The 25,044-nt window shown below is 55.8% G+C and overlaps 1 protein-coding gene across 3 annotated transcripts; it reads right to left on the minus strand.

Annotated features, from left to right (window-relative positions):
* Positions 1-4,588: 4,588 nt before the first annotated feature.
* Positions 4,589-22,916, minus strand: BCAN (brevican). 3 transcript variants are annotated; one of them, XM_047784296.1, is made up of 14 exons: positions 22,744-22,916; positions 18,488-18,598; positions 17,383-17,757; positions 16,630-16,804; positions 15,955-16,082; positions 15,196-15,489; positions 12,648-12,881; positions 11,478-12,104; positions 8,013-8,120; positions 7,002-7,160; positions 6,345-6,427; positions 5,860-6,004; positions 5,390-5,580; positions 4,589-5,063 (listed from the first exon to the last, which is right to left on the minus strand). In XM_047784296.1, exons 1-14 carry the CDS (start codon positions 22,769-22,771, stop codon positions 4,956-4,958), a joined length of 2,766 nt encoding a protein of 921 aa, XP_047640252.1. In that variant the 5' UTR covers positions 22,772-22,916; the 3' UTR covers positions 4,589-4,955. The 3 variants fall into 3 exon arrangements, with proteins under 3 accessions (XP_047640252.1, XP_047640251.1, XP_047640250.1); XM_047784295.1 differs by lacking the exon at positions 22,744-22,916 and having other exon boundaries at positions 4,589-4,894; positions 4,998-5,063; positions 18,488-18,905; XM_047784294.1 differs by lacking the exon at positions 22,744-22,916 and having other exon boundaries at positions 18,488-18,905.
* Between the last annotated feature and the right edge of the window lie 2,128 nt (positions 22,917-25,044).

Raw genomic sequence — 25,044 nt, forward strand, 5'->3', positions numbered from 1 at the left:
AAACAGGAACATGATCCTCTCTGTTTCCTCTCATGGTCCGAAGATCCCCTACTCCCCTCTCTGCTTCTGCCCTTCCCTTTCCCCTCTCCTCTGTCTTTAACACCCACCCCCCCCAAATCAGGCTTGTCTCTTCTCCAACACTTTAGAAGCAATAGCCTCTGCCTCCTGGTCCCCCTCCCCTTCTCTTTCTCAACCCCATTAATTCAGGGTCTGTTGTGTGCACATCCCTCCTATAACCTCCTCACGCTGTCACCTCTGGTCCCTCTTTCCCCTAAGGGACAAACCCTGGGCCTCAAAGTCCTGGGTCCTAGAGCCCCCTTCAGCCTTCTCCTCTTCCAGTCCCAAGCTCCCCTCCCGCCAGCCCTATTCACTCGACTCCCCACCCCCATGACTCAGCTGTGGCACCAGAAATAAACCGAAGCAGGTGCCAGGGGGCCACTGTCGAGGAACCACCTCCCAGCAGCTGTGGGCTCAACTGCTGACAAGCCGAGCCCCAGGGTCCCAGGAGGGGTGGCTGGGAGACTTTGATTTTGGGGGTGGGGAGATGCCTGGCTGGCTCTGTTCCCCTCCTCCATCCCCCCCATCCCCCCTGATAAGGAGAGACACCACTCACTCACTCACGGACCACCCTCCTCCCTCGGCTCCCCCTCTCCACCTCTCCTCTGTCCTCCACTTCCTTTCCTCCCTCCTCCTGGCCTCTTCCCAACTCCTGAATCCCTTGGTCTCTCCTGGACTCCTTTTTTTTTTTTTGTCTTTTTTAGGGCTGCTCCCGTGGCATATGGAGGTTCTCAGGCTAGGGGTCTAATCGGAGCTGTAGTCACCGGCCTACACTACAGCCACAACAATGTGGGATCCGAGCCACATCTGCAACCCACACCACAGCTCACGGCAACGCCGAATGCTTAACCCGCTGAGCGAGGCCAGGGATCGAACCCTCACCCTCATGGGTCCTAATCAGATTCATTAACCACTGAGCCATGATGGGAACTCCACCTGGAGTCCTTTTTCTTTTCTTCTTTTTTTTTTTTAAATTAAAATATAATTGATTTACATTGTTGTGCCTCCTTCTTTGTCTATTAGCCTCATTTGCCAGGAAGCTATGTGTCAAGAGAGAACTGCAGCTCACTTTGATGGGGAAAAAGGCACCAAGAGACATTCTTGCCAATGGTACTTTGAATCCTTAGATGCCACTTGGGGTCCATAGAACAAGGGCTACCGGGCACTGGGCTGCTCCCCTTACATGCTCCAGTCCAAAGCAGTCAACCAGCAGCCCTGTCTCTGTTAACAGCTTCTAAAGACTAAGGAAGACCCATCAGGAAATAAACACAGAGGCCACAATCTACCCACTCAGATGATTAACTAGAGTCTAGAGTCTTCGAGTGGGGAATTTCCTTATGTTTTTCTTCTTTCTCCCTCTTTTCTTTTCTCTCTCCTTCCCAACCCCTTTCTCCTGCTCTGCCCCTGAATCTTTCGGTTCTCCCATCCCAGGAGGACGTAGGCAGCTCTGTGGAGGCAGACTGGGAGTTAGATGTCAGAAGGGACCTGTAGCCTGGGAAACAGAGGAGGCTTTGCTTAGCTGAGAGGGAGGGTACCTGGATCCTCAACTCCAGGCGGGGACTGAGTACAGCCCCCGGGGAAAGCCCTCCCACCCACGGGGGGTCTGACAGGCTGAGCATTTTTGGAAGTCTTTGGGAGCTACTGTGTCGCAGCAGGGAGCCAGGACAATGGGGCTCTTTCTCTGCCAGGCAGGAGACAGGCCCACAGACAGGGCCTTGGGACTGCGACAAAGGCCCCAGTGAGGTCAGGGCAGTGTGTGGGAGTCAGGGATGGGGAGGTGGGGAGTGGGGGAGAACGAGGAGGTGGGATGTGGGTCAGAGCTGCCTGGGGAACGCTGTGGACCCCCGCAGATGGAGGACCACTGAGAAGCCCATCTCCCTGGGCTCTCTGGCCCCTTCACAAGGCCTGGGCCCCTAACGTTCACCCAAGCTGGGCCTCCTCCCTCCGCATAGACCCATATACTCAGTGACCTCTCTCAGCCTCAGGGAACAGGAAACCCTGTGGTGGTGGTGGTGGTGGGGAGCATTTAAGATGTGTGGGAAGAGGGCTGGGAGCTTAGCCACATATCCAGGGCTGGGCAAGAGTGGGCACAAGGTCAGATCTCTGCTGTGCCCTGGAGGCAGAGGCAGATACAGATGTACCCCCACTCCAGGTGCCCAGAGGGATGGGGCTGACACCCCATGAGGGGCTGATTCCCCCCACCCAGCCCGAGAGAGGACACACACACACACACACACACACACACGTGCACCCACACGCACACATAGGTCCAAGGGTTGGATTCTGTGCAGGGTGCTGAGTCATTCCTGGACCAGCTCTCCCTTCCCCAGGAAGCCCAACAAAGCCAGGAGAAGGCTTCCGTTTCCGGCAGCCCTGCCGAAGCAGCTCAGCAGGTGTTGGGGGAAGAGGGGGGAGAATTCTACTTCCAGACCTATATCTACCTCTGAAACTCTCCTGCTCCACAGATCAGGGATGGTGGACCCCTGCCTACTCTGTGGCGCAGATTCCATGAGAAAGCCCAGATGATAGGGCTGGGGCACCAAAGCCCCTTCCAGCTCAATCAGTCTCTCTGGGAAATCCAACCTGCTACCTAAACTTCATCTCTGTGAGGATATTTTTCTCAGACAATCTCCCTTAAGAATCCAAGGACAGGAGTTCCCGTCATGGCTCAGTAGTTAACAAATCCGACCAGGAACCATGAGGTTGCAGGTTCGATCCTTGGCCTCGCTCAGTGGGTTAAGGATCTGGCATTGCCTTGAGCTGTGGTGTAGGTCACAGACGCAGCTCGGATCTGGCGTTGCTGTGGCTGTGGTTCAGATCGGCAACTGCAGCTCGGATTTGACCCCTAGCCTGTGAACTTCCATTTGCTGCCGGTGCGTCTCTAAAAAGTAAAAAAAAAAAAAAAAAAGGACAGACACTGCCCTCTCTTCAGAGTTCTCTTCAGACCCCACCTTCAAAGACCCACCTCAGTCTTGATCTACTTACAATTCCAGCTTAATGATCTGATATCCCTAAAAGTGCAATGAGTGGGCAATGGTAGAGTAATACAGGAAAATGTGGGGTTCTACTCTGGCCCAGGATCATCTTCCCTGTTGGTCCTTAAGGAACAGTTCTGCTCCCTAGCTCTGTGAAGCTGGGTTGTGTGGGGAGGGCAGGTGGGACAGAAGCGTCTGGGCTAGAGAGAAGAATGCAGTGGTAGGTGGGAGCTGGGTCTGAAAGGTCACTGCTGGCATCTCGGAGAGCAGCTGGTTTGGGGTTTATGGACCTAGAGAAGTCCCAGGAGCTGGGCAGAGATGGCCTGGGAGAGGCCCCAGCTCCTCCCAGCAAGCACCTGTCTTCCTCCGTCCTGTCTCATTTGTCTGGGTCGCCACACGTTGTGCACGCTCAGATTTTTGCTTCTCTGGATCTGTCTCCCTGTCCCTTACTTTTACCAGGTTTTCCCAACTTCTACAAAAAGGAATAAGAACTGCCTGTGTGTGTGAATGTGGTGTAACGGTGGGCGCCATCAGAAGTGTGCACATGATAATGTGCACCCATGTTGCGTATGCATGTGACCAAGCGTGGTGAAGTGTGAGGATCTGCAGCAAGCAGTAAGATTCACCCCCATCATGAAGACACGATATCCTGACACACACTTTACCATAAGACACAATTCAGTGCACTGCGATGAGGTAAACACACACACACACACACACACACACACACACACACACGCACGCACGCACGCGCACGCACACACACAGCAGGTCATTCTCTCTCCAGTGCTCAGAGAGTGACCTCATCATCTCAATCTTCGCTGACTCACAGACCCCCGGGCCAGCTCAGTCTGGCCGGAAATGTACCCTCCCCCGCTACAGCCAGCAACCCCACTTCCCTGCCCTGGGTTCCTCGGAAAGACAGACCCCCAGCGCCCCCTGGCGGTATCCTGGGGCTCCTTCCTGTCTGCTCCACTCACGCATGCGTACGAGGCACTCTCAGGCAGCCATGCCTGCAGCCCCAGCGCCCTCTGCTGACCACAGCCTACGGGACCCATAGGTCATTACCCCAGAACCCAGCCGGCGTGAGGGTTGGGGATCACTCCTCTGCCCTTCCAGCATCCTCTGTTGGAAGTTAGCCTTCCTGCAGCCTAACCTACTGCATTCCCTTCACCCTCATACCCCTTGAGAGAACCTCCCTCTGGAAGCTCAGAATGTGGACACTGAGGCACCCACCTCTCTGCCTTCCTGTCTAGGCCCTCAGCCCTTTTCCCTCCTTGGACTGAATTCTTCTAGGTCTGCTTGACTGGACACTCTGGGAACTTGAGGTTCTTCCAACTATCCTCATACTGTTCTCCAACTCCTGTGGGCTCCTTCCTTCCACAAGAATTTAACTGGGCAGCTATTCTGTACCAAGCACTCTTACAGCCACTGACATCCTGGAAGCTTCTCTGACCTTCAGAAACTAGTAAACACAGAAGGTGGATTTACCCTGTGAGGCTTGGCCCAGCTCCACGTTTCTCTCCCTTTCACACACACAGAAGCATCAAACTTGCTTGGGCTCAAATGCAGCTTTATTTCCTGCTGGTTTCACAGGTACTCCACTCTCTTGGAAAACCAAGAATGAGTGGGCACAGTGCCCCCTCCACATACCCAGGGGAATGGAGGGGTCCGGACAGCTCGCAAGGAGAGGGCAGTTGAGGCACTTTGGGACCTCCTGGAGACCCTGAGGGAAAAACCTGAAGCCCAGGGTAGGGGTGAGAGGGCCTAAGGCAGGGCTGGGGCTGTCCAGGTATTTCCCAGAAGCTCCTCCAGGCAATATCACCTGGACTTCAGCTCCACATCTCTCATGTTGTCACTCCCTGTGGTGGGAAGAGCATGGGGTCGAGGGAGGGTTGGGGACAGAGGGCAGTGCCTTGCCCCTTAGGGACCCGAAGCAGGATTGGGAGGGGGGGTCGACCGTGCCTTCCAGTGCCCCAGTAGCCTCCTCTGACGTTCCTCTGGGGCCTTTACTGGGTGCAGAGCTCGAGCCTGGGAAAAACACACACACACTCACCCTCCCTTCTTGGGCACCTCCCCTTTCTCTCTTCTCAGAACCCACCCTCTTGCCCTCTCAGGTTCTCATTCCTTGACCCCTGACCTCATCAGAACACTTTCCCTGGCTCAGCCCTGAAGAGCTTATTCTCAGACAGCGGCCCTAAAGGGGACCCCAGACCATTCAGCCCATTTCCTCTTTGCCCCAGAGAGGGATAGTGATAACTCCAAGGTCACACAGCCAGGGATGGACAGAGATAGGATTGGAGCCCAGGTCTGTGTTGGCTAGTGCCCCCCCCCCCGCGCCTCCTCCTGGCACTCACAGGCCTGCGGGGCACACAAGAGATCTGAGGGGTCTCCCAGAGACCATTCTCCTGGCAGCGGATCAGTGGCAGGTTGCGCTGGGTCAGTCCCTCCCGGCACCGGTAACGAAGCACGGTGTCTACTTCATAGCGCAGCCGTGGACGGCCAAACACTTGAGCCAGGGGCAGCTCCGGTGGGGGCCCACAGGACACTGCAGAGGGGACACAATCAGGAACTGGGAGCCCGACACAATTAGGAACTGTGTGTAACAGTTCCCAGCATCGGGATGAAGGAGAGGAGTAGGTCACAAGCTGACAGGCAAGAGAGCAGGGATTCCGAATGGACCCATCTAATTTGTTATCTCACCCAACTCATGGCCTGGGACATATTTCTGGTTCCTCTGTGTGGCTTTGCACCTTCCTTTTACACAGCATCAGCTCCCCCTGGGGTTCCCTGCTCCCCACCCCTCTTCCCGCTTGCCCGCCCTCACCCAGCCCCATCTTGCAGGTGTAGGACAGGTGGTAGTTGCAGGGCACATCGCTCCATTGTCCCTGATCGTGCCACACCATAACCACGCAGTTCTCTCCGGACAGGAAGTAGCTGTCTGGCTGCCCTGGGTTCCAGTTCTCATAGAGCTGGGAGGGAGGAGGGAGGAGGGAGGAGGTGGTGAGGAGCTCCAGCTCCAGAGCACTGGGAGGAATGGACCTGGAGGACCGCAGGAGGAGGTGGGGGGAGGGGCACCAGGAGCGGGAAGGCTAGAGGGATGGAGAATAGAGGGCCCGGAAGGAGAAAGAAGAGGTCGGGGGGGGGCGTTGGGGGAAGGGATAATGGGTACCAGAAGAGAAGAGGTGGGGTACAAAGAAAGGAGGAGGGCCAGGAAAAGGAGAGGGAGGGCTGAGGGTCATTGCGGATGGATGGGAGAAGCGCTTCAAAGAAGCGACCTAGGTAGCCTGAGGGGCAGCTGAAGCCTCTCACCAAGGGGACGCCATCTGACCACAGGAAATCGCCTTCGATGGTCCTATCGTTGAGCCCAATCCACTGGTACTCCCGGTATTGATCTGGGGAAGAACAGCAGGGAAGACGAAGGCGTGCAGTGAGCGTCGCTGCCAGCAGATGGCGGCCATTCCCTGCCGCGGGGCGATCTGGGGGTACCCGCGGGGGGAGCCCTTCCTGCAAGCCAAAATCCGCGCTTCTCTCCCACCTCCGCACACCCGCAGGGTGGAAGGCAGGGACGTGGGAGGTGAGGGAAGAAGAAAAATACCACCAGGGCTAGAAAAGGGAAACTCTGGAAGAGGAGTAAAAACTTTCCACAAGGGGAGCATGAATGGAGGCAGGAGAGCCGGGGAGGTGGGGAGCCACTAAAAATGAGCCCCCGAGCCCCCAGGCTGATGCAGGTGTATTTCCTGCGTGAATCTCAACCCTCCCCTGCCTGAAGCCCCACTGCCCACGTGTGGAGTGGGAAGGAGGGAGAGAGGAAGGAAAAGTGAGTGAATGAATGCGGAACCAAGCAATGAGTACCTGAATTCATATATAAGGGAATTGACACACTCACTCATTAATTACTTGATTGATTAATGAGCGAGTGAGTGTGTACGAGAGAACAAGTCGCCTCCCGCCCCGTCCCCAGCCCACTGTTGATGAAGTCCTGTTCCTCCGGCGTGCTGATGCTGGCCAGGTGCGCGCCGTACATCCGGCACTTGTTTTCCGCCTCTTCCCAGCTCTTTCGCTTAGAAAAGTGCTTGTAGCAGGCGCCCTGGAAGGAGTCCCAGCCGGGGCTGCAGAAGCGGAGGCCTGGGACACAGAAGGGCAGGCAGCTTAGGCCGGAGGTCCGGGAACCCAGAGAGATTGGGTCCCCTGACGCAGAGGGACTAGGCTCCTCCCACCACCGCAGATCGAGGGGGCGGGACTGAGGGCAGGGGGTGGAGCCATAGAGTGAGTAGGGAAACAGAGGCTGCGAGCAAGAGCAAGAGAGCGGAGGGACCCTGGTGCAGGGGACCCCAATGCCTTTTTTTTCTCTGAGCAACAGGGACCAGGGTTAAGGCTGGAGTCCTGGCTTGGGGCTCTGCAATCCTCCATCCTAAAGAAGAGCTTGAACCCTCCTCTCTTCCCGGGAGAATGAAAACTGGCAAACATTGCCTGCCAAATTCCAGGAGCTCAGAGCCCCAGAGAGGGGGCATTTTTGGTTCCATTTAACAGATGAGGAAATTGAGGGTAGGCCTCAGAGAGGTTATGCAATTTATCTAAAATGGGGATGTATTGGAGTTCCCGCTGTGGTGCAGTGGAAATGAATTCGATTAGGAATCACGAGGTTGTGGGTTCGATCTCTGGCTTGGCTCAGAGGGTTAAGGATCCCAGCGTTGCCCTAAGCTGTGGTGTAGGTCGAAGACAAGGCTGGGATCTGGCGTTGCTGTGGCTGTGATGTAGGCTGGCAGCTGTAGCTCGGATTCGACCCCTAGCCTGGGAACCTCAATATGTCACAGGTGCGCCCTAAAAAGCAAAATAAATAAATAAATAAATAAATAAAATGGGGGTTTATTAATGGTAAGGCCCAAACCAGTGCCTCCCACTCCCTCTAGAACTAGTGCGATGAGGCGGGATCCAGGCTTCAGATCTCCCCCCACCACAGCCCCACAACACACTCACCAACATCGCACAGGTCCCCCCCATAGCCAGGCAAACATAGGCAGCGGACCCCCTCCTCCTCCTCCAAGCACGTCCCACCATTGTGACAGGGGCTGGGGACACAGTCACCTGGAGGGGGAGAGAAGTGAGGTCGGGGAGCACAGCTCTGCAGCCTCAGCCCTCAGGACAGGGTTGAGAGGCCAGAGCCTTGTCTTGGAGGCTATCACAGCACCCTAAACATTCTCCCTGGAGCCTGCCTCTGGGCACAGCCCCACCCTGCATTCTGGCCTTTTCCCTGTCTCACTGAACCCCACCCCCTCCAGCACTGGCTCGGCTCTGGGCAGGCCATTGTCATGCCCACCAACCTGGGCCCTGTGTATCAGGGGCCGGGGGAAGTGGCCAGAAGGGCCCTCTGGAAAGATACCGGACTGTCTGTCATGCATCCTGGGCTCTTACTAAACTCTTGGCTCTGCTGGGTGACACGGGACCTGCTACTTTACCTCTCTGGGCCTAGAGTTTAGTTCCCCACCCCCTGCCATTGTGTCAGAGCCTAGCATAGATCTCTGTAGTCTAGGTGGACTGGGTGGAATTGAGGGAGAAGAGGGTTGCCATAGCAACAGTGAGGTATGGGACCTGATATCGGGGTGGTCCAGATGGGAACTAACCATTCCTCCTGCTGTCTACTGGGCAGAGCCAGGCCTAGAAGCCGTCCTGCAATACTGGCTCTACACACTCTCTTGACATTATCCAGTTTCTTTGCTTCCTCTCCTTATCTCTCTGGGCCCCCTTTTCTCCTCCACTTCAGGGCCTTCTGCAGATTCCCCAGTCTAGCAACCGCTCCAATCCATTTAGGTCCTTCCTCTGGCTCCCTCTCCTCCAGGCAGTCTTCTTGGACTAACACACCACCCTAAAGGCCTGCAATCTGTTGTCTGGATCCAGCTCCGTCCGGCCAAGACATCTGCCTTCTCCTCTGAACTCTCTCTCTGGATCCTGGGCGCCTGTGCTTACACAGGGCCTGGGTGCTGATGGGGCTGTCAGATTCTACCCCTTTCTGTTCCAGAGGATCCTGAGAAGATGGCCTCACAGACCAACAGTGCAGGTCAGGGCTCTCAGCCTAGCCCTTGGCGGGACCCTTCAGACCATGCCACCCATTCCTAGCAGCCAAGGCCAAGGCCCAGGCCCACAATGCTTCGCTCTAGCCTGAGATCCACTGCCTGGTGGGAATCGGAGCAGAGGTGGGGGGAGGGAAGCTGGACTCGATTCAAAGAATTTTGCTGGGATGACCTAGCTGTTTTGGGTAAAATGAATCAGCTGTTCCCCTCCACTCCTCTTGTCACCACCCCTCCTGCCAATAGCTTCTTCCAAGCTGGTATTGCTACCTCCCTCCCCCTGCTAAAAGCTAGGAGAGGAGGTGTTTTATTTTACCCTTTAAGCACCAGACCCCAAAAAGGGCCGGGGTCCTGAACCCCCCTCCCATTCCTCACACTTTCCTGCTCTTCCTGTTGTCCTCTCTGCTCCTCTCTGCCCAACCCTTCTCTCTGTCCACCCTCTCTGTTTGGGACAAAGAGTCTCAAACTTGGTCTCCAGTACCCCACCCAGGCCACAGGTCCCTTCCCCTGGCTGTGGTTGGCAGAACCTGAACCAGGACTGGGGGGGGTGTCGGGGGTGAAGGAGCTCTTCTTCAGCTTCTACTGATCTTCCCACCTCCCCAACTTTTGGATCGACTACCATAAATCATAAAGTTCTTCCTTCTCCCCTACCGCATCAGCGCACTGGAGGACCTCTCTCTCATCCTTCAGGTAGGCAAAAAGACACTGCAGGTACTTCTAATGGGGCTCCTCTCCCCGCCAAAGCCGCTTCCCACCCCATGCAGCACTGAACTCCAAGGCCAGCTGGGCAGAGAGCAGTAGTTGAAATGGCTGAGCCTGTGATGCAGAGCCCCCTGGGCCATCCTGGGCCACCTAGGAGAGGGATCCTGGGACTAGAGGTCTCTATGTGGAAGCTCAACCTTCCCTGAATGGGTTGGGCTTCTCTCAGACCCCAGACCCTAATTCCGCATTCCCCTTCTCCCCACACTCTCCATCCTCGCCTCCTGTTTGTGTTTTCTCCAGCATTAGGAACTTTGAGGTCCTTTGGGTTCAGGGATGGTGAAATAGAGGATGAGGGTGGTCATTAGTGCAGGAGTTAGTGCAGGATGGGGAGGCCATGGACCATGGGATGAAAGTTAGATACCATCCCCCTGCTGTAGGGGAAGGCAGATGGGGTCCTGGGGCACCTGGATGCCGGGCAATGGCCTCCATGCTAGGGGGGACTTTCTCGGTCAGTACTGTGTATGCATGGCTCCAGATGGAAGTCATCAAGATGGATCAGAAATGAATATAAATGGACACATACACACCCAAACACACACACACACACACACACACACACACACACACACACACACACTCTGGGCTGCAGAGGTTTTTCCTCATCTGGAGTGAGGAGTGAAGGACCACAACGCTCCACATTCCCACAGACTGACAGACAACAACTTCTCAGGGTAATGTGTCCAGGGAGATTTGGGATCTTAGCTTCCAGGAAGGAAGGCAGAGAGAGGCCTGAGGAGAGGATGAGGGAACAGCAAGGGGCTCTTAGACCACCAGGCCAAGAAAGGGTGCAGGGTGAAGATGGGAAGGAAGAGGCAAAGAGACACACAGAAACCCAGGGGAGACAGACAGACAGAGACAGCGAGATGGAGCCAAAGGGCAACATCAGAGAGCCACCCAGGACATAGATCCATGGAATGAAAGGGGCAAACAGCTGGAGGTGGAGACAGAGGGTGCCAGAGTTTGGTTATAAAGCGGTTTAATAGAGATTTATTTCCAAGGCTTGTTTCCATGAAACAGTCGAAAAAAAATACTTCACAGAAGTAGTCGCTTAAGGCTCTGTGGGAATAAGGGTGATCCTGGACCCCAAAGGTGGACAGGTGGGGGTAGGAATGGACTCCCAGGCTTCCCTGATACCAGTGGGAGGAGGGGGGTGGCACACAGGAGGGGGAGGGAGCAGTGGGGAATGGGCCTTGGCCCTTGAAGAATGCAAAAGGTAATGCAGACACTCATTGAACAAGGCGTGAGGATGCTTTGTGGGGCCAGTGAGATGTGAGGCACAGGTAGAGAGCTGAGGGTAGGAAAAAGTCCCAGGGGGTCAGTGGTAAGGCTGGTGTCACAGGGTGAGGATTTCAGAAACAAGGAGAAGGGTAAATGCAGGGGGGAGTCATGGAGTTGGGGGTTGCAGGATGAGGAATCAGAGAGCTCAGATGGAAGTCACAAGGTGGGGTATCCAAGACTGGAAGCCCACAGGTAAAGGTGGGTGGGAGAATAAAGGCAAAGGACAGAGAGTCTGGGGCAATGGTGGGTTAAAGGACTATAGGTCAGGTGATCCGGAGCTGCAGGGGGAGAAATAGGAGGAGGATAAAGAGGGAGGTTGAACCTTGGGCACAGTTACCTGATGAGGGGGCCACGGCCACTCCACCACGGCTGGCACTGTCAGTGGGCAGCACCGGCTGAGCCCGCACTGAAGTCCCTGCTGGGACAGTTCTTCCAGAATGTTCTTCAGAGGGGATCTCCAGCTCCCTGGTACCCTCAGGGGCCAGTGTGGCTGGAAGCATGGAAGGGGCATCCTCGGAGCTCCCTGTCTCTTCACTCTCTCCTCGAGGGACCCCAGACAGCTCAGGACCCCCAGTATCCACCCCTATGTCTCTTGCCCCAACCAGAGTGGAAGATGGTGGGGATGCCAGGTTCCCCTCCCTGGGAGTGGGTGGGGTCTCCGTGGGTGGTCCAAGGACCCTTGGAGGCCTGGGAGCCTCTGGCTCTCCATAAGGAGGTGATGATGCACCAGGCTGTAGGACTGCCCTTGCTGGTGGGGATGCCTGGAAGAGTGACTCCTCTGGAGCTGGCTCGGTGGGGAGAGTGGCTTCTGGGTGCAGACTGCCAGGCTCGCTGGGCCAGGCCCACAGGGCCTTATCCTCCACCTCCTCCTCTTCTTCTTCCTCGAATTTCTCTTCTTCCTCCAACACTTGGCTTTCCTCTTCTGAGGACCCCAGGGGGGTTACAATGGATTGGGTTTCAAACTCTAGGTAAAGCACAGATGATTCAGCACCAGGGACAGCACCCACCGGAGGACCGGAAGAAGGAAGGGGAAAGGGGAAAGGGAGGGGTTAGGAAGGGTGAGCCCTGGGGGAGAGGGAGGAGCTGTCTTTGCCCCACAGCAGAAGAAATTCGACTGGAGCTGCAATGTTGAAGCAACACTTGGGGAGGCTCTGTGAGCTGTCATTAGCCCAGGAAAACATGGCAGCTGCATTCCCCTCTCCCCCTCTGTTAAAATTCTCCGTTTATTTTGGGCAGATGAAGGGGAAGAGAGACCAAAGGAGATCCCTCCTTCCCAGAGGCAGTTCCTTAGTCCAAGCATCTCCAGACTCAGCTAGTTGAGACTGGAATTTGCTAGAAAAGCAAAGATTGGGTGAGGGACAGAAGAGGTGCCTGCACCACTGTGCTGCTGAGAGGGGACAGGGCAGAGTCATGGCAGCCACAACCCCAGCCTCAACCTGGGTTTGCCCCCTTCCTCCCCTAGCTTCTCCCAGGTGGAGACATCCCCAGAGTAAGGGATGTGAGTTACCTAGAAGGGTCCTCGGGGCCTCTGCTGGGTCTTCTGGAGTGGAGCTTCCACCTCCTCCATCTTCCATGATAGGAATGGAGTAGATGGCTCCTCGGGACTCACTCTCCACAGCTTCCTGAGGCAGCTGCAGCTCCTCCAGGGTCTCTGTCACTGTGACAATTGCTTCCAGTGCATCAGAGGCCAGATCAGAGGCTGGATTGGAGGCCTCAGGGATGGCAGAGGGCTGAGTAGAGTCTGCAGCAAGAGGAAAGTGCCGAGGGCAGGTTAAAGAGGTGGTTCCACCCTCCCAGGCATGGGAGGGTTCTGAGTTAGACTCAGAGACCATAGGATTCTCTTAATTCTCTCTCATCTTCCCTATGGAGCACCTATGGGGCCCAGGGAGCACCCTGGGACGTCATCACTCATTCCTCAAGCATTAATCAAGTGCTATGTGTCATGCCAAGCGTTTTCCTGGGCACTGAGGATGCAGTGCAAAGAGCAAACTTCCTGCAGTTCTCTTGTGGCGCAGCAGGTTAAGGATCCCACACTGTCACTGTAGTGGCTCTGGTCACTGCTGTGGTGCAGGTTTGATCCCTGGCCCAGCAACTTCCAAATGCCATGGGTGCAGCCAAAAAACAAATAAACCCCCCCAAAAAAACCAAAAGAGCAAGCTTCCTGCCCTCAAGAGAATCTATATTCTAGATATAGATAAATAAACATATATTATAATGTTACCATATAAAGAACCATTAAGTGGAGGAAAGAGATGGGAAGTACTAATTTACTTTTTTTTTTCTTTTAGCTTTTTAGGGCCGTCTCGGTGGCATATGAAAGTTTCCAGGCTAGAGGTCAAATCAGAACTGTAGCTGCTGGCCTACACCAGAGTCACAGCAACACCTGCAGCCCACACCATGGCTCACAGCAATGCCGGATCCTTAACCCACTGAGTAAGCCCAGGGAGCTAAGCCAGGGATCAAACCTGCATCCTCATGGATCCTAGTCAGATTCATTATCACTGAACTCTGGGAAGTACTCATTTAGGTGGCATGATAAAGAAAGGCTCAGGAGAGAGGGCATCCCTTGAGTAAGGGGATGGAGGCAGAAGGAGTTTAGGGTAAGGTGCGAAGGACCCAGGGCTTTAGAAGTGAAAGGGGACAGGTGGCCAGCACCACAGGAGAGCTAAGGGGTAGAGTACAGGGAGGACATTCAATTGTCACGACCTGCTGATCTCAGTGTTGGGTCCAAAGGGCAAAGGAAGGGGCCACCCCATCCCACCAGGATCTGCTCCCTGAAAATAAGCAGAGTTTTAGAATGAATTACCTTGTCCCCAGGGAAAGGAACCAAGAACAGAAAACCAATGAAGCAAAGGTGGAATTGGGCTAAGAAAAGCCCTGAGGGCCGTCTGTGTTCAGTCAGTCAAGACAGGACAGCACATCCTGCCCTCATCACCTGCTCCAATGAGCCTTGCTCATACCAGACAAGCAAATCTGAAGGAGGCGTGCCCTTGCCTGCTCTGTCCTCCACCTGCTTGCAACCAGTCATCCTCTTCTCTCCCCTCTTTCTCCTGATTCAGTTCCTCCTTCCATTCTTCCCAGAATGGTGCTTGGCACATAACTATAATCTGTGCTAGAAGCATTAGCTATCGTCATCATCACCACCATTATCCATGTTCCAGGAACCCTTTCCCGATGGACCTGCCTTGCAGTGGACTTCACTTCCCCACCCCTCGCAGCCTTAGGCCAAAGCTGCTTTGAGATCTGTCCCCGCGGCAGTAAGGCTTTTTCTCAGACTTTCCTTGTGCTGGGAGCAAGGCATTTCAGCTTTGGTCAGATTGGGGGTTCCCATGGCAGAAACTGTCTCCTCCTCCGTCAGATTAGGAGCTCTCTGAGGGTAAAGGCTGTGTCTTCTCCTCCCACTTCTGCCCCCAGCCCTTGTACCACTACGGCAGGCTCACAGTTGGGGCAAGGACTCAGACACTCTATGGCGATGGTGAGTCACCCTTGGCCTGGGCCCTGAGCCTCTGCCTCCCCTCCAGCTCCCAATATAAGATGTGGGCAGGAAGCCATTACATCACCCAACTGTCCTTAAGGACCTTCTCCCTGTCGGGGGAATTGTGTCTGTCAATCAATATTTGGTGGCTAAAGATCTGACACCTTCTAGCTGAAGGTTCTGGAAACCCCTCTGAGGGCCCTGGAGGGTGTTTGGTTAACTGGCACCGGGAAAGTCAGTCCTCTCTGGTCAGCAGAGATGGACACATATCTGGTCAGCCCAATATGGGAGATGCAGCTTTTTAGGCAGATTTGCAACAGGAGGCGATAAGGCCCAGAATGCAGATGTGGAGCCCGAGTGAAAAGATGCAGAGGGGCGAGCTCTCCTTGAGGCCGTGCAGTCCAAGCCAGAGGGAGTGATCAGAATTAGAGCCTGAGGTGACAACCTGATCATTACCCAAGGCTCCTTCAGGCCAGTGGCAAAGACCCGAGAGAGACTGGTCAGAGCTGAGGGAGGCCTGCGAGGCGCAACTCTGCCTCCCTGAGGTGGGTCTCAGCCTTTGCAGGGGAGGGGGGCTCACCTCGGAAGCAGTAGACGTTGAAGCGGCTGTGCTTGTTGGGGAAGCCCGTCTGGTTGGGAAAGAGGAAAAGAGTCTTGACACCAGGGAGGCCCCCACCACAGCGCTGGCTGGGTGTGACGATGGGGTAGCGCACACTGCCATCAGCCAGCCAGCCTGGGCTGCAGCGGTCCAGGCCACCATCCCAGGCTGCATACAGCTGGCCCGTGGTTGCAATCTCGGCACCCCGCTCCTGGCAGTACGCACGTGCCTCCTCCAATGTCAGCTTGTCTGGAGGGGCACCCAGAAACAGCTCTCCTGGGGAGGAGGAGGGGGATGGATTACCAGGAAGGTAGCCCCCTTCCACCCTGGGTTCCCACAGGGATTCTGGGAGATTCTCTGGGGCTCTGTCTCCTCATTTGTGACATGGAGTCCACCATCCTACTTCCGAGGATCGAAGACTTGATAGAACCTTAAGATGGATAATATTGCTCAAAGGAAACTGGCCCAACTTCCTTGTTCTGCAGAGAAGGAAACTGAGGCTCAGAGGTGGAGAAATGCATGGCAGGTTGCAAACTCAGTTTCCTACCACCTGTCTGAGACTTTGGCCATAAACTTGCCTCTATGACTGTGTTTGGAGGGAGGGGCAATGTTTCCTTACCCCCACCTGCTCACTTAAATACAGGATGATAAGGGTGGATAAGGTCGAATAGAAGCCCAGGAGGACTACGGGTAGCACTAGGGAGGGGGCTCTTCCCCCAGGAACCTCCATCCCCCAATCACCATTTAATTCTTCAGCATAACAGTAGACATCATAGAGGTCATCTGGGTCTACCACTCCATAGTTCCGGACCCCAGGGAAGCCATCCATGTCTCCATAACAGGCCTCTCGTGGAGTCTGGATGGGATACCTGGGGAGGGGGGGACAAATGCCTTCACCAGGGAGTTTTCACCAGGGACCCATTCCATGGTCACCCTCCTGCATCACCTTGCGTTTTTTTCCTTTCTTTTTCTTTTTTTTTCTTTTTTGCTTTTTAGGGCTCAACATGCAGCTATGGACGTTCCCAGGCTAGGGGGTCCAATCGGAGCTGTAGCTGCCCGCCTACACCACAGCCAGAGCAACACGGGATCCGAGTCGCCTCTGTGACCTACACCACAGTTCACGGCAAAGCTGGATCCTTAACACACTGAGTGAGGCCAGGGATGGAACCCGAATCCTCATGGATACTGGTCGGGTTCGTTCCTGCTGAGCCACAATGAGAACTCCTGAATCACACTGCCTTTCAATGCAGCCGTTGTCCTCCCAGCTCTGCAGAAATGCACACCCCCATGGCAGGGTCCTCACCCACCCTCTGAGCCTTCTATGGCAGGCCTGAGGCCAGGCAGCCCCTGGCAGAACTAGAGGCCATAGCCACCTCAGAAGCAACTAGAAGTTCCTGGTCCACAGCTCCAGCCCACCTCACAGTCTGGTCAGACAACCAGCCAGCATCACACTGTTCATAGCCCCCGAGGTAGGCGGCATAGAGCTGCTCCGGAGTGGCGATTCGGGCTCCGATGCGGGCACAGGCTTCCTGGGCCCCAGTGAAGGAGAAAGCGTAGCGGGCAGAGCCCTCTCGGTAGAGAAAGACAACCCCTGGGGGCAGAGAGGTTCCTGAGGCAGGGTCACAGGAACAGTGATACCCCTCAACCTCCTTGTCACTCTCCTGTACACAAAGGGCAGAGTCCAAATTGCACTCACTCTACAGCATGCGGGGCTTAAGTTAGACTGTGGGTAGAATTTCCTCCCCCTGAAGAGTGAAAGTAGGTAACAAAGGCCAGTATCTACTCATTCCTTTTCCAACTCAACCTGTACCTTCTAGATGTTTGCTTCCCCCTCAGGCTGTGGGCTCCCTGAGGGCTTGGAGTCCTTCCCTCTCTCTCTCCAGAGAATTTCTTCCTTTTTTTTTCTTTTTCTAGGGCAGCACCCACAGCATATGGAGGTTCCCAGGCTAGGGGTCTAATCGGAGCTGTAGCCCTCAGCCTACACACCACAGCCACAGCAATGCAAGATCTGAGCCGCTATACCACAGCTCACGGCAATGCCGGATCCTTATAACCCACTGAGCAAGGCCAGGGATTGAACCCTCAACCTCATGGTTCCTAGTCGGATTCGTTAACCACTGAGCCACATCGGGAACTCCCAGGAACTTCTTTCCACCCCTGCTCTCTCACCTTTGACCTTGACCTCCACAGCGTCGCTGCTGTCATCGATGCCGTGCTGAACCTCGCAGCGGTAGATGCCGGAGTCGTTGGGCCGCAGCTCGCTCAGCACCAGGGAGACATCGGTGAGTGACGCCGGGTACCCAGGCAGTGCCACGCGGAACCGGTAGGCCTCGCTCACCTTGACGCGCAGCCCCCTCGCCACCAGAACCTCGGCCTCCCGGCCCCGAGACAGGAAGGTCCACTTGACCCGCGGGGAGCCCAGCGCGGCCCGGCGGCTCGGCGGCGGCCGCAGGTAGTGAACGTGGCACGGGATGGTGAGGGCGCCACCCAGCACGCCCTGCAGCGGCGCGTCGCCGGCGATGCGCACGCGGAAGGCCCGGTCCTCTGTAGGCGGGCGGGGCCGGCTGCAACTCAGTGTTAAGGATCCGCGGGGACCCGGCCCAGGGTTTCCAAGCCCCGCCCCAGGATCCCTGCGGCCCCGCCCCAGGATTCCTCGGCCACGCCGCGAGTTTTCGTAACCCCGCCCCCTGGAACGTAGCTCCGCCCCAAGAGTCCTGCAAACCTACCTCTAGGTCCCCCAAGCCCACCACTCACGATCTCCAGACCCATCCGCCAAGTTCCCCAGTCAGTTTCGCCCCCCAGAGTATCCCGGTACCACGCCTAGGTTTTCTGGGCCCCACCCCAGGGTCTTCTAATCTTGCCCCTTGGGTCCTCCAGCCCTGACTTAAAAGTCCCCCCCACACACCCCCCGCGCCACATCTATTCCCTTCAGAGTCACCTTCACGATTTCTCCCAACTCCATCCCTGTTCTGCCTCCCAGCCCCATTCACCGTGCCCCAAATTCCCCCATCCTCTGCCCTGGGGACTTGCAGCCTTGAACCTAGCGCTCCTCCCCAGCCCTACTCCCAAGATTCCACCACCCTATCAGGGGCCCCTAAATCATCCCCTATTTTCAAGCGTCCCTGCCCAGACCCTTCCCCACAGTGCTCCCGATTCCATCTCCTCCATGGGTCCCCCGAGGCTGGCAGAGGTCGGTTAGGGCTGAACAAGAAGCCACTTTCTACAGCAGGGGCGATGCAGGAGGTAGACAGTGACCCTGAGTGGCATTGCTTACCTGAGCTGTCCCCTTCCAGAGCATCAGCCAAGGCCGCAGGGACCGGGGCCAGAGCCAGTGCTGCCAGCAGGGGCAGGAACAGTGGGGCCATGCTGCAGGCTGATGGAGGGACTTGAGGAGGAAAAATGGGGTTAGACCTCAGGATGGGCTTCCGGCTCCTGCCCCAGCCGCATGGATCACTTATCCCGACCTCAGAAGCCCAATGCCCCCACCTCACCATTAACACTGTTTCTGATCCATGTCTCCCCCGGAGGGATTCTTATTCAGCACCAAGACCTGGGTCCTTGTCAACTCACTGCGTGACTTAAAGCAAGTTCCTTACCCTCCTTAGGGCTTTGTTTTCTTACTTGTAAAGGAGCACCGTTACTACTACATCATAGGCTGTGATGAGGCTATGTGCTTTGTTGTTGTTGTTGTCTTTTTGCCTTTTCTAGGGCCACTTCCCACAACATATGGAGGTTCCCAGGCTAGGGGTCCAATCAGAACTGTAGCCACCGGCCTACGCCAGAGCCACAGCAATGCAGGATCCAAGCCACGTCTGCGACCTACACCACAGCTCACGGCAATGCCGGATCCTTAACCCACTGAGCAAGGGCAGGGATCGAACCCGCAACCTCATGGTTCCTAGTCACATTCATTAACCACTGCACCACGATGGGAACTCTGAGGCTATGTGCTTTGAGAGTACTTTTTATCCTAAATAAACAAACACACACACACACACAAAAACACCTGTGCAAATAAATATATAGCACCCTGCACACAGTAAGAGCTCAATAAATGTTTAGAGCATACAGCATGAATGGTAGGTGCTATTATGCTTAGAGTTCCCTCTGCCCCTCCCAGCGCCAGACTCCTTGGAACCCTCCTCCTCCCACAGTCTCCCTCCAAACTTTCCTTCCTATCCCTTCCTCCCTGAGCACTGTACCCACACAGCCTCCTTGGGGAAGGCTTCTTAGTCTAAACCTGAGCAAAGCATAACTTCTCTCCAGCCCAACCCCTCCTTGATCTCCCCCCACCCTACCATCACTAATGAGGAAACTCTTCTCTTTACTCCCCAGAATTGGCCCCCCTTCCTTGGCTGCCTTCTCCCTTCTTCCTTGCAGCCTTTCCTTTCTGCCTGGCACGGGCTTTCCCACCGGATCTCCTGGCTCAGAAACCAGCTGGGACAAAGCCCCTGTCTCTGCCAGTCTGGCCTCCATCCAGCCTCTCCCTTCCCCCATCCCAGCCCCACGCTGGGCGGTGGGCTAAGGGAAGGTGTGAGAAAAAAAATAAGAGGGGCCATCTCCCCTCCTGCCCTTGGCCATCAGAAGCTCTAAGAAAGCAGACTATTCCTCTGAAGATCTCAAAGCACTTACACTCTCATAATGGAGGGATGTGCGTGGGATATTGAGAAATGGGTCCACAGAGGGATAGGGTTGACCCTCGGTCCCCAGTGAAGCCAAGTCAGGCGTCAAACCATGTGACCCCAGGAGAAAGCCTGCAGAGCAGACATCATCTTTAAGAGCTGGGTTAGGAGTTCCCACTGTGGTGCAACTGGATCAGTGGCATTTTGGGAGTACTGGGACACAGATTCAATCCTCAGGCCTGGCACAGTGGGTTAAGGATCTGGCGTTGCCACAGCCGTGGCTTAGTCATGACTCTGGCTCGGATCTGATCTCTGGCTCAGGAGCTCCATGTACCGCAGGGTGGCCAAAAATGAGAAAAAAAAGAAAAAAAGTTGGGTTAGATTCAGAAGATCATGGAGAGCCAAGTCTGCCATGAAATAGGCAAAAGATGCAGTAGGAGAGATAAAAGTTGGAGGCAGGCAAGACTTCTTGGAGACCAGGCTTATTCCCATTAGTTCCTCATTCCCACTTCAGGTGCATTATTCCACCTCTATCTTCGCTGACCTTTCTGCCTTCATACGTGTCCCCCCTTCCTGAGCCTGAGATAAAGTTCCCACCACTGTGACCTCCATTTCCCCCACTGGGTCAGAGGTGGGGGAGAGTGGCAGGAACCAGATGTGCAGGGCCTCTCTCTGACCTTTGAGAGCGGGGAGGGCCTTGATGGGGCCAGATCAGAGGGTGCCAAGACCAGCACTGGGCAGCACTGGGCAGCACTGGGCACTTGAGAGGACCGCTTTCTGGGGCTGGAGTGGGGACCATTTGGCATGAAGAGCCAGTGCCTGCTGGGTTCTCGGGAGACTGTTTGCCATGCATTTGAGCTGTGCCAGGTCCCGAGCCAGGCCCCTTTCTGGCGCCCTCCCTCCCCTCTCCTTGGGCTGCTCACAGACCTGGCTCCCAGTGCTCTGACAGGCGGCCCAGAAACCCATATAGTTGGAGCCACTCTGGAAGCAACACCCAACACCCTAGACCCCCCCCCTTTCACCTCTGTTATGTAGGTGGGGGAATGAAGGGGGAAAATCTGAGGCTGATGAGGACCTGGCTCTGCATACCTCCCACAGTCCCCACTCCCACCCCAACTAATCACACCAAGCTTGGGCCTCAGCCCCTTTCCAGGGTAGTTAGAAGTCCTGGGTAAACAGACATCCCTTCCTCTTAGGAACCAGACTCAGATTCAGGAGTCCACACCTTGGTCTCCCTCCCACACACCCACCCATCTCAGCTCCATCTTCTCATCCTCCAAAGCAGGACACACCACTCCATCTCTAACCTCGAGAGCTCGGCAGTCTTCCCGTCCCTTCCCCTGAGATGCCACATCAGCCCTCTGCTCCAGCTTCTAGACTGCTTGTCTAGAGTTTCCCCAGCTGTTCAGGAAACTTCCCTCTTCTTACATTATTTTTCTTGTTTGACCATGGACGTCCATTCTCTCACAGGCTTTATAAGCCCAATCCACAGGGACTCAAGACCAGGCTGTGTGTGCGTGCATGTGCACGCGAGCACACATGCACGTGAGCATGAGAGAACACATGCATGCTTGCATCCTATGTGTGCACATGCACATATGCACACATAACCAACACCCACCATCTCTATGCTGAATGCCCACCAACCGGCAGTCCAAGGTCTGCCCCATTGGAACTGAGCTCCAGCGCTTGGCAGGGTCAGCAGGGATGCACGGGAGACCAGAGCCTCAGTCTCAGCAGGAGGAAAGCTTTCAGCTATTCCCTTAGTGACTGTGTGAGGGGCAACATGAACCTTCAAAATATCAGTGAGGCCTTAGCAGGGCCTGCAGGACTAATTGCAGTAATTGTATAAAGAGTCCTATTTATTGGAAGCACAACAAATCATATGATTAGCAACGTCGCCAGTCAAGCTATTGTAGCTTCTCCTAGCGTGAAACCTGAAATGTGGACGATGCCATTATGAATGGCAAAGTTAGCCATGACAACACAGGCACCGGTAATACCAGGGGTAACTGTGTCCCTTGCTCTTGCTGATATGATCTGATTAGAAGTAATACAGATATTAATGGTGCTGACAAGACTGATGGCAAATCTTGGTCCTGTTAGAACTCATTGCTATTTTAACGGGAAGGGGCTACAGAGTACCTGAGGGGAGGGGGTTCCCAGTTCAGCAGCAGTGCCAGGAAGGAAAGCAGGAATGGAAGCTGGAATTCCAGCCAGCAGTTCCTGACCGTCTACCTGAGTCAGGCCTCTTACTAAATGCTTCCCAGGTATAACCTCAACTTTGAGAAAAATGCTGCTTATGCAGTACACTGATGAGGAATCCGAGGTTCAGAGAGGTCAACTAACTTGCCCAAGGTCACACAGCAAGTAAGTGTCAGAATTGGGATTCCAGCTCTAGTCGATGGCGCTGAGACCACCCACTACAGCAGCTCTTGACGTCTGTCCTGAGGGCTACGGGGAGGTACCCCCAGGGTTGCCTTCCGCGGTTCCTCTCGCGTTGCTGCCTGCACAGTGGGTACCGAGTCGGAGGCTGCCGCCCTGCTCAGGACAAGGTCGGAAATCTCAGGAGCGGTGCTGGGACTGGAGCCCGCAGCCGGGAAGACTCGGGGACCAAGAGGGGCGTTCCCATTAGCTCGCAGACTCAAGGGGGCTGATTGCAAGCAGCAAAGGGGTGGGGGCGGGCAGCGGCAGAGCTGGAAATGGCAGGACAGCGGCAGGGGCCATAGGCGCTCCGGACTGACCGACAGCGGACCTCTCCAAGGTGTCAGGGGTCGGCGGGTTGAATGCGCTGGAACCACGGGAGGCGCGGGCTGCAGAGTGGGGGGCGCGGGCTACAGGGCGGCCAAGGGGCACTCCCTTCTCTTCCCTTCCCAGGTCTGGGCGACTGGAATGCGGTCTCACTCACCTATCGGCTGGCGGCCGAGGGCCAGCATGGGGGTGCGGCGCAGCGAAGTTTGCCGTCTCCTCCGAGGGTCTCCCCGGGTCCACGGCTGGGTCCTGCAGCTGCAGCCGAGACTGCGGCGAGGACTGCGCGGGCGCAACGAGAGGCTGGGCCCGCAGGACGCTCGGGAGAGGGAGCCCGGCGGCCGGGCGCCGCACAAAACCCCCTTTCTTTCCCCCCGCCCCCGCTCCGCCCTTCTTTGGGGCCGCCCCTGCCCCCAGGCTGGGAACACGGGGGGCTCAAGAAGATCACGGGACTCGCTGCCTTTTCTGCGTCGGTTCCCGGCGGCGGCAGCCGCGAGAGCAAGGACGAGCGAAGTAGGACATCGTCCTGGGGATGAGAAGCCGAGGACTTGGACTAGGGAGGGAGGGAGGGAGGGAGGGAGGGCAGAAGGGGCGGGCAGGGAGCCCTCGCCGAGCGAGAGGATGATGTTGCAGCTGGAGAGGTTGGAAGTTAGACAGTTGGAGGGACTTCCCTGTTGGTCAAGGGGAGCAGAGGAGGGCCTCAGAAGAGAAAAGGATGAAGGGAGAATGGGAGGGAGCCTTTCCTCCTGGGGAAACATCACACATACGTATGAGTGGGGGAGGGAATCTCTTTTTTGGAGGCAGAATCAGGTGCAAACGACCTTAGCCACCTCCCTGGAGGAAGCTCTGATTGGGTTTTGCCTCCTGTGGTGCTCCCACTCCCTGCACAGAGGAGGAGCTGACTTTGCAGCTGGAGGGATGGAGGTTAGGCAGCAGATTCATGGGTTAAGCAAAGCAACTCAGGAACTCTCTAGACGTGGAAGGGGTGGCACAATGAGTGGACATTACTGGTCATGCAAACCAATGTACAAAATGCAGGCGTTGCTGGGAGCCCAGAGTGCCCACTGGCCAGAACTGTCACTGATGAATGTGCAGCCAGGCGCCAGGGGGTGGGCCTTGAGTGCTGCCCAGCCGCTGGGGGACTCCTCCAGCGGCCAGAATACCAATGACACTCCCCCTCCACCCCCACCCCCAGCTCCAGGGCCTCCACTTCCCTCCTCTTTCCCAGGCTCTCTTTTCCCCTCCCTCCTCCCTCCTGAGATTCCAGGCAAAGCCCTGGCACAGACCATGGGCAAGGAAGCCAGATGCCTGGGTTCTCTCATCTGGGTACCACTGAAGGCATCAAGGAGAGCTTGTTGGGGGCTTTGAGCCCTAAAATTTCCAGCGGCACCTCCAAAATATCCCAAGTAAAGTGGGGGTGCCTGCCGTGCAAATGCAGCCTCAGAGCAGGTCCTTGTCCCTCCAGCTAGACTCACCCAAGCCCCTCCTGTATGAAAATTCTGGACTGCCTTCCTCAGGATGCTCCAACTGCCCCACTCACCCCTGAGGGGGCTTCTACTCCCCATGCTGTGGATTTGGTTCCAAAGGGACTTGACAAGCTCACACACACATAAACTAACAAACAATCCCGCCCCCCCAAAAAAAACCCCTCCTCCCCAAATCCTTGCGAAGCTAAAGGTAGAATTCTAGCTCCTCCCCAGAAATCCATCTACTGCAGAGACAGGACAACAAGACCTGGGGTTGGAGAGAGTAAGGGCCGCCAGTAAAAGACATGCCCCGGGCAGGAATGCAAGACTCAAGGGGACAGAGCAAGTTGCCTGAGAGAGTCTGAGGAGAAAGAGACCTTAGTTTATTCTCTTCATTAAATGAATACTAACTGAATGTCCACTATGGACTAGGCACTGTTTTGGGCCTTAGGAATGCTGTCCCACATTCTCCAGTAGGGAAGAGGGTGGGGATCTGAGAAGGTCTTTGGGGACAGATCCAGGCAACCTCTAGGGAGACCTAGGACCACTCTTTGCACCCACAGATCCTGCATGAGCTGAGAGACATTGTCAGCCTGGGTGCCTGCCTCCAGCCCAACCCCCACAGAGGCTCGTCTCCACACCAGCTTGATGGGGCTTGAGCCCAGCCAGGCAGGGCCAGGCAATCAAGTGGCTGAAATTCAATCCCAATGGTGGCTCACATGTAACCACAATTCTTGTCTCAGGGAAACCTGGCTGTGACCAGAGAAGACAGAGAAAGTGACCTTCCTCGCCACCTCCCCTTGTGACTACAAATGTGGCACATTTCAGTGCCCCGAGGGAGGCTAACCTTGATGGAGGCCAGCAGCACCTGAGTGTGGACAAGAGCTGGTACCAGACAAGCTGTTCCAAGAGGCAGACTCCTGGTGGGAAACCAGACCTGGTGAGAACAGTTGGCTGGTGCTGTGAAGATCTTGGTGAGGGCAGGACTCTGGGCT

Source organism: Phacochoerus africanus, chromosome 6 (assembly GCF_016906955.1).
Source record: "Phacochoerus africanus isolate WHEZ1 chromosome 6, ROS_Pafr_v1, whole genome shotgun sequence".
In the NCBI taxonomy this organism is placed as follows: Eukaryota; Metazoa; Chordata; class Mammalia; order Artiodactyla; family Suidae; genus Phacochoerus; species Phacochoerus africanus.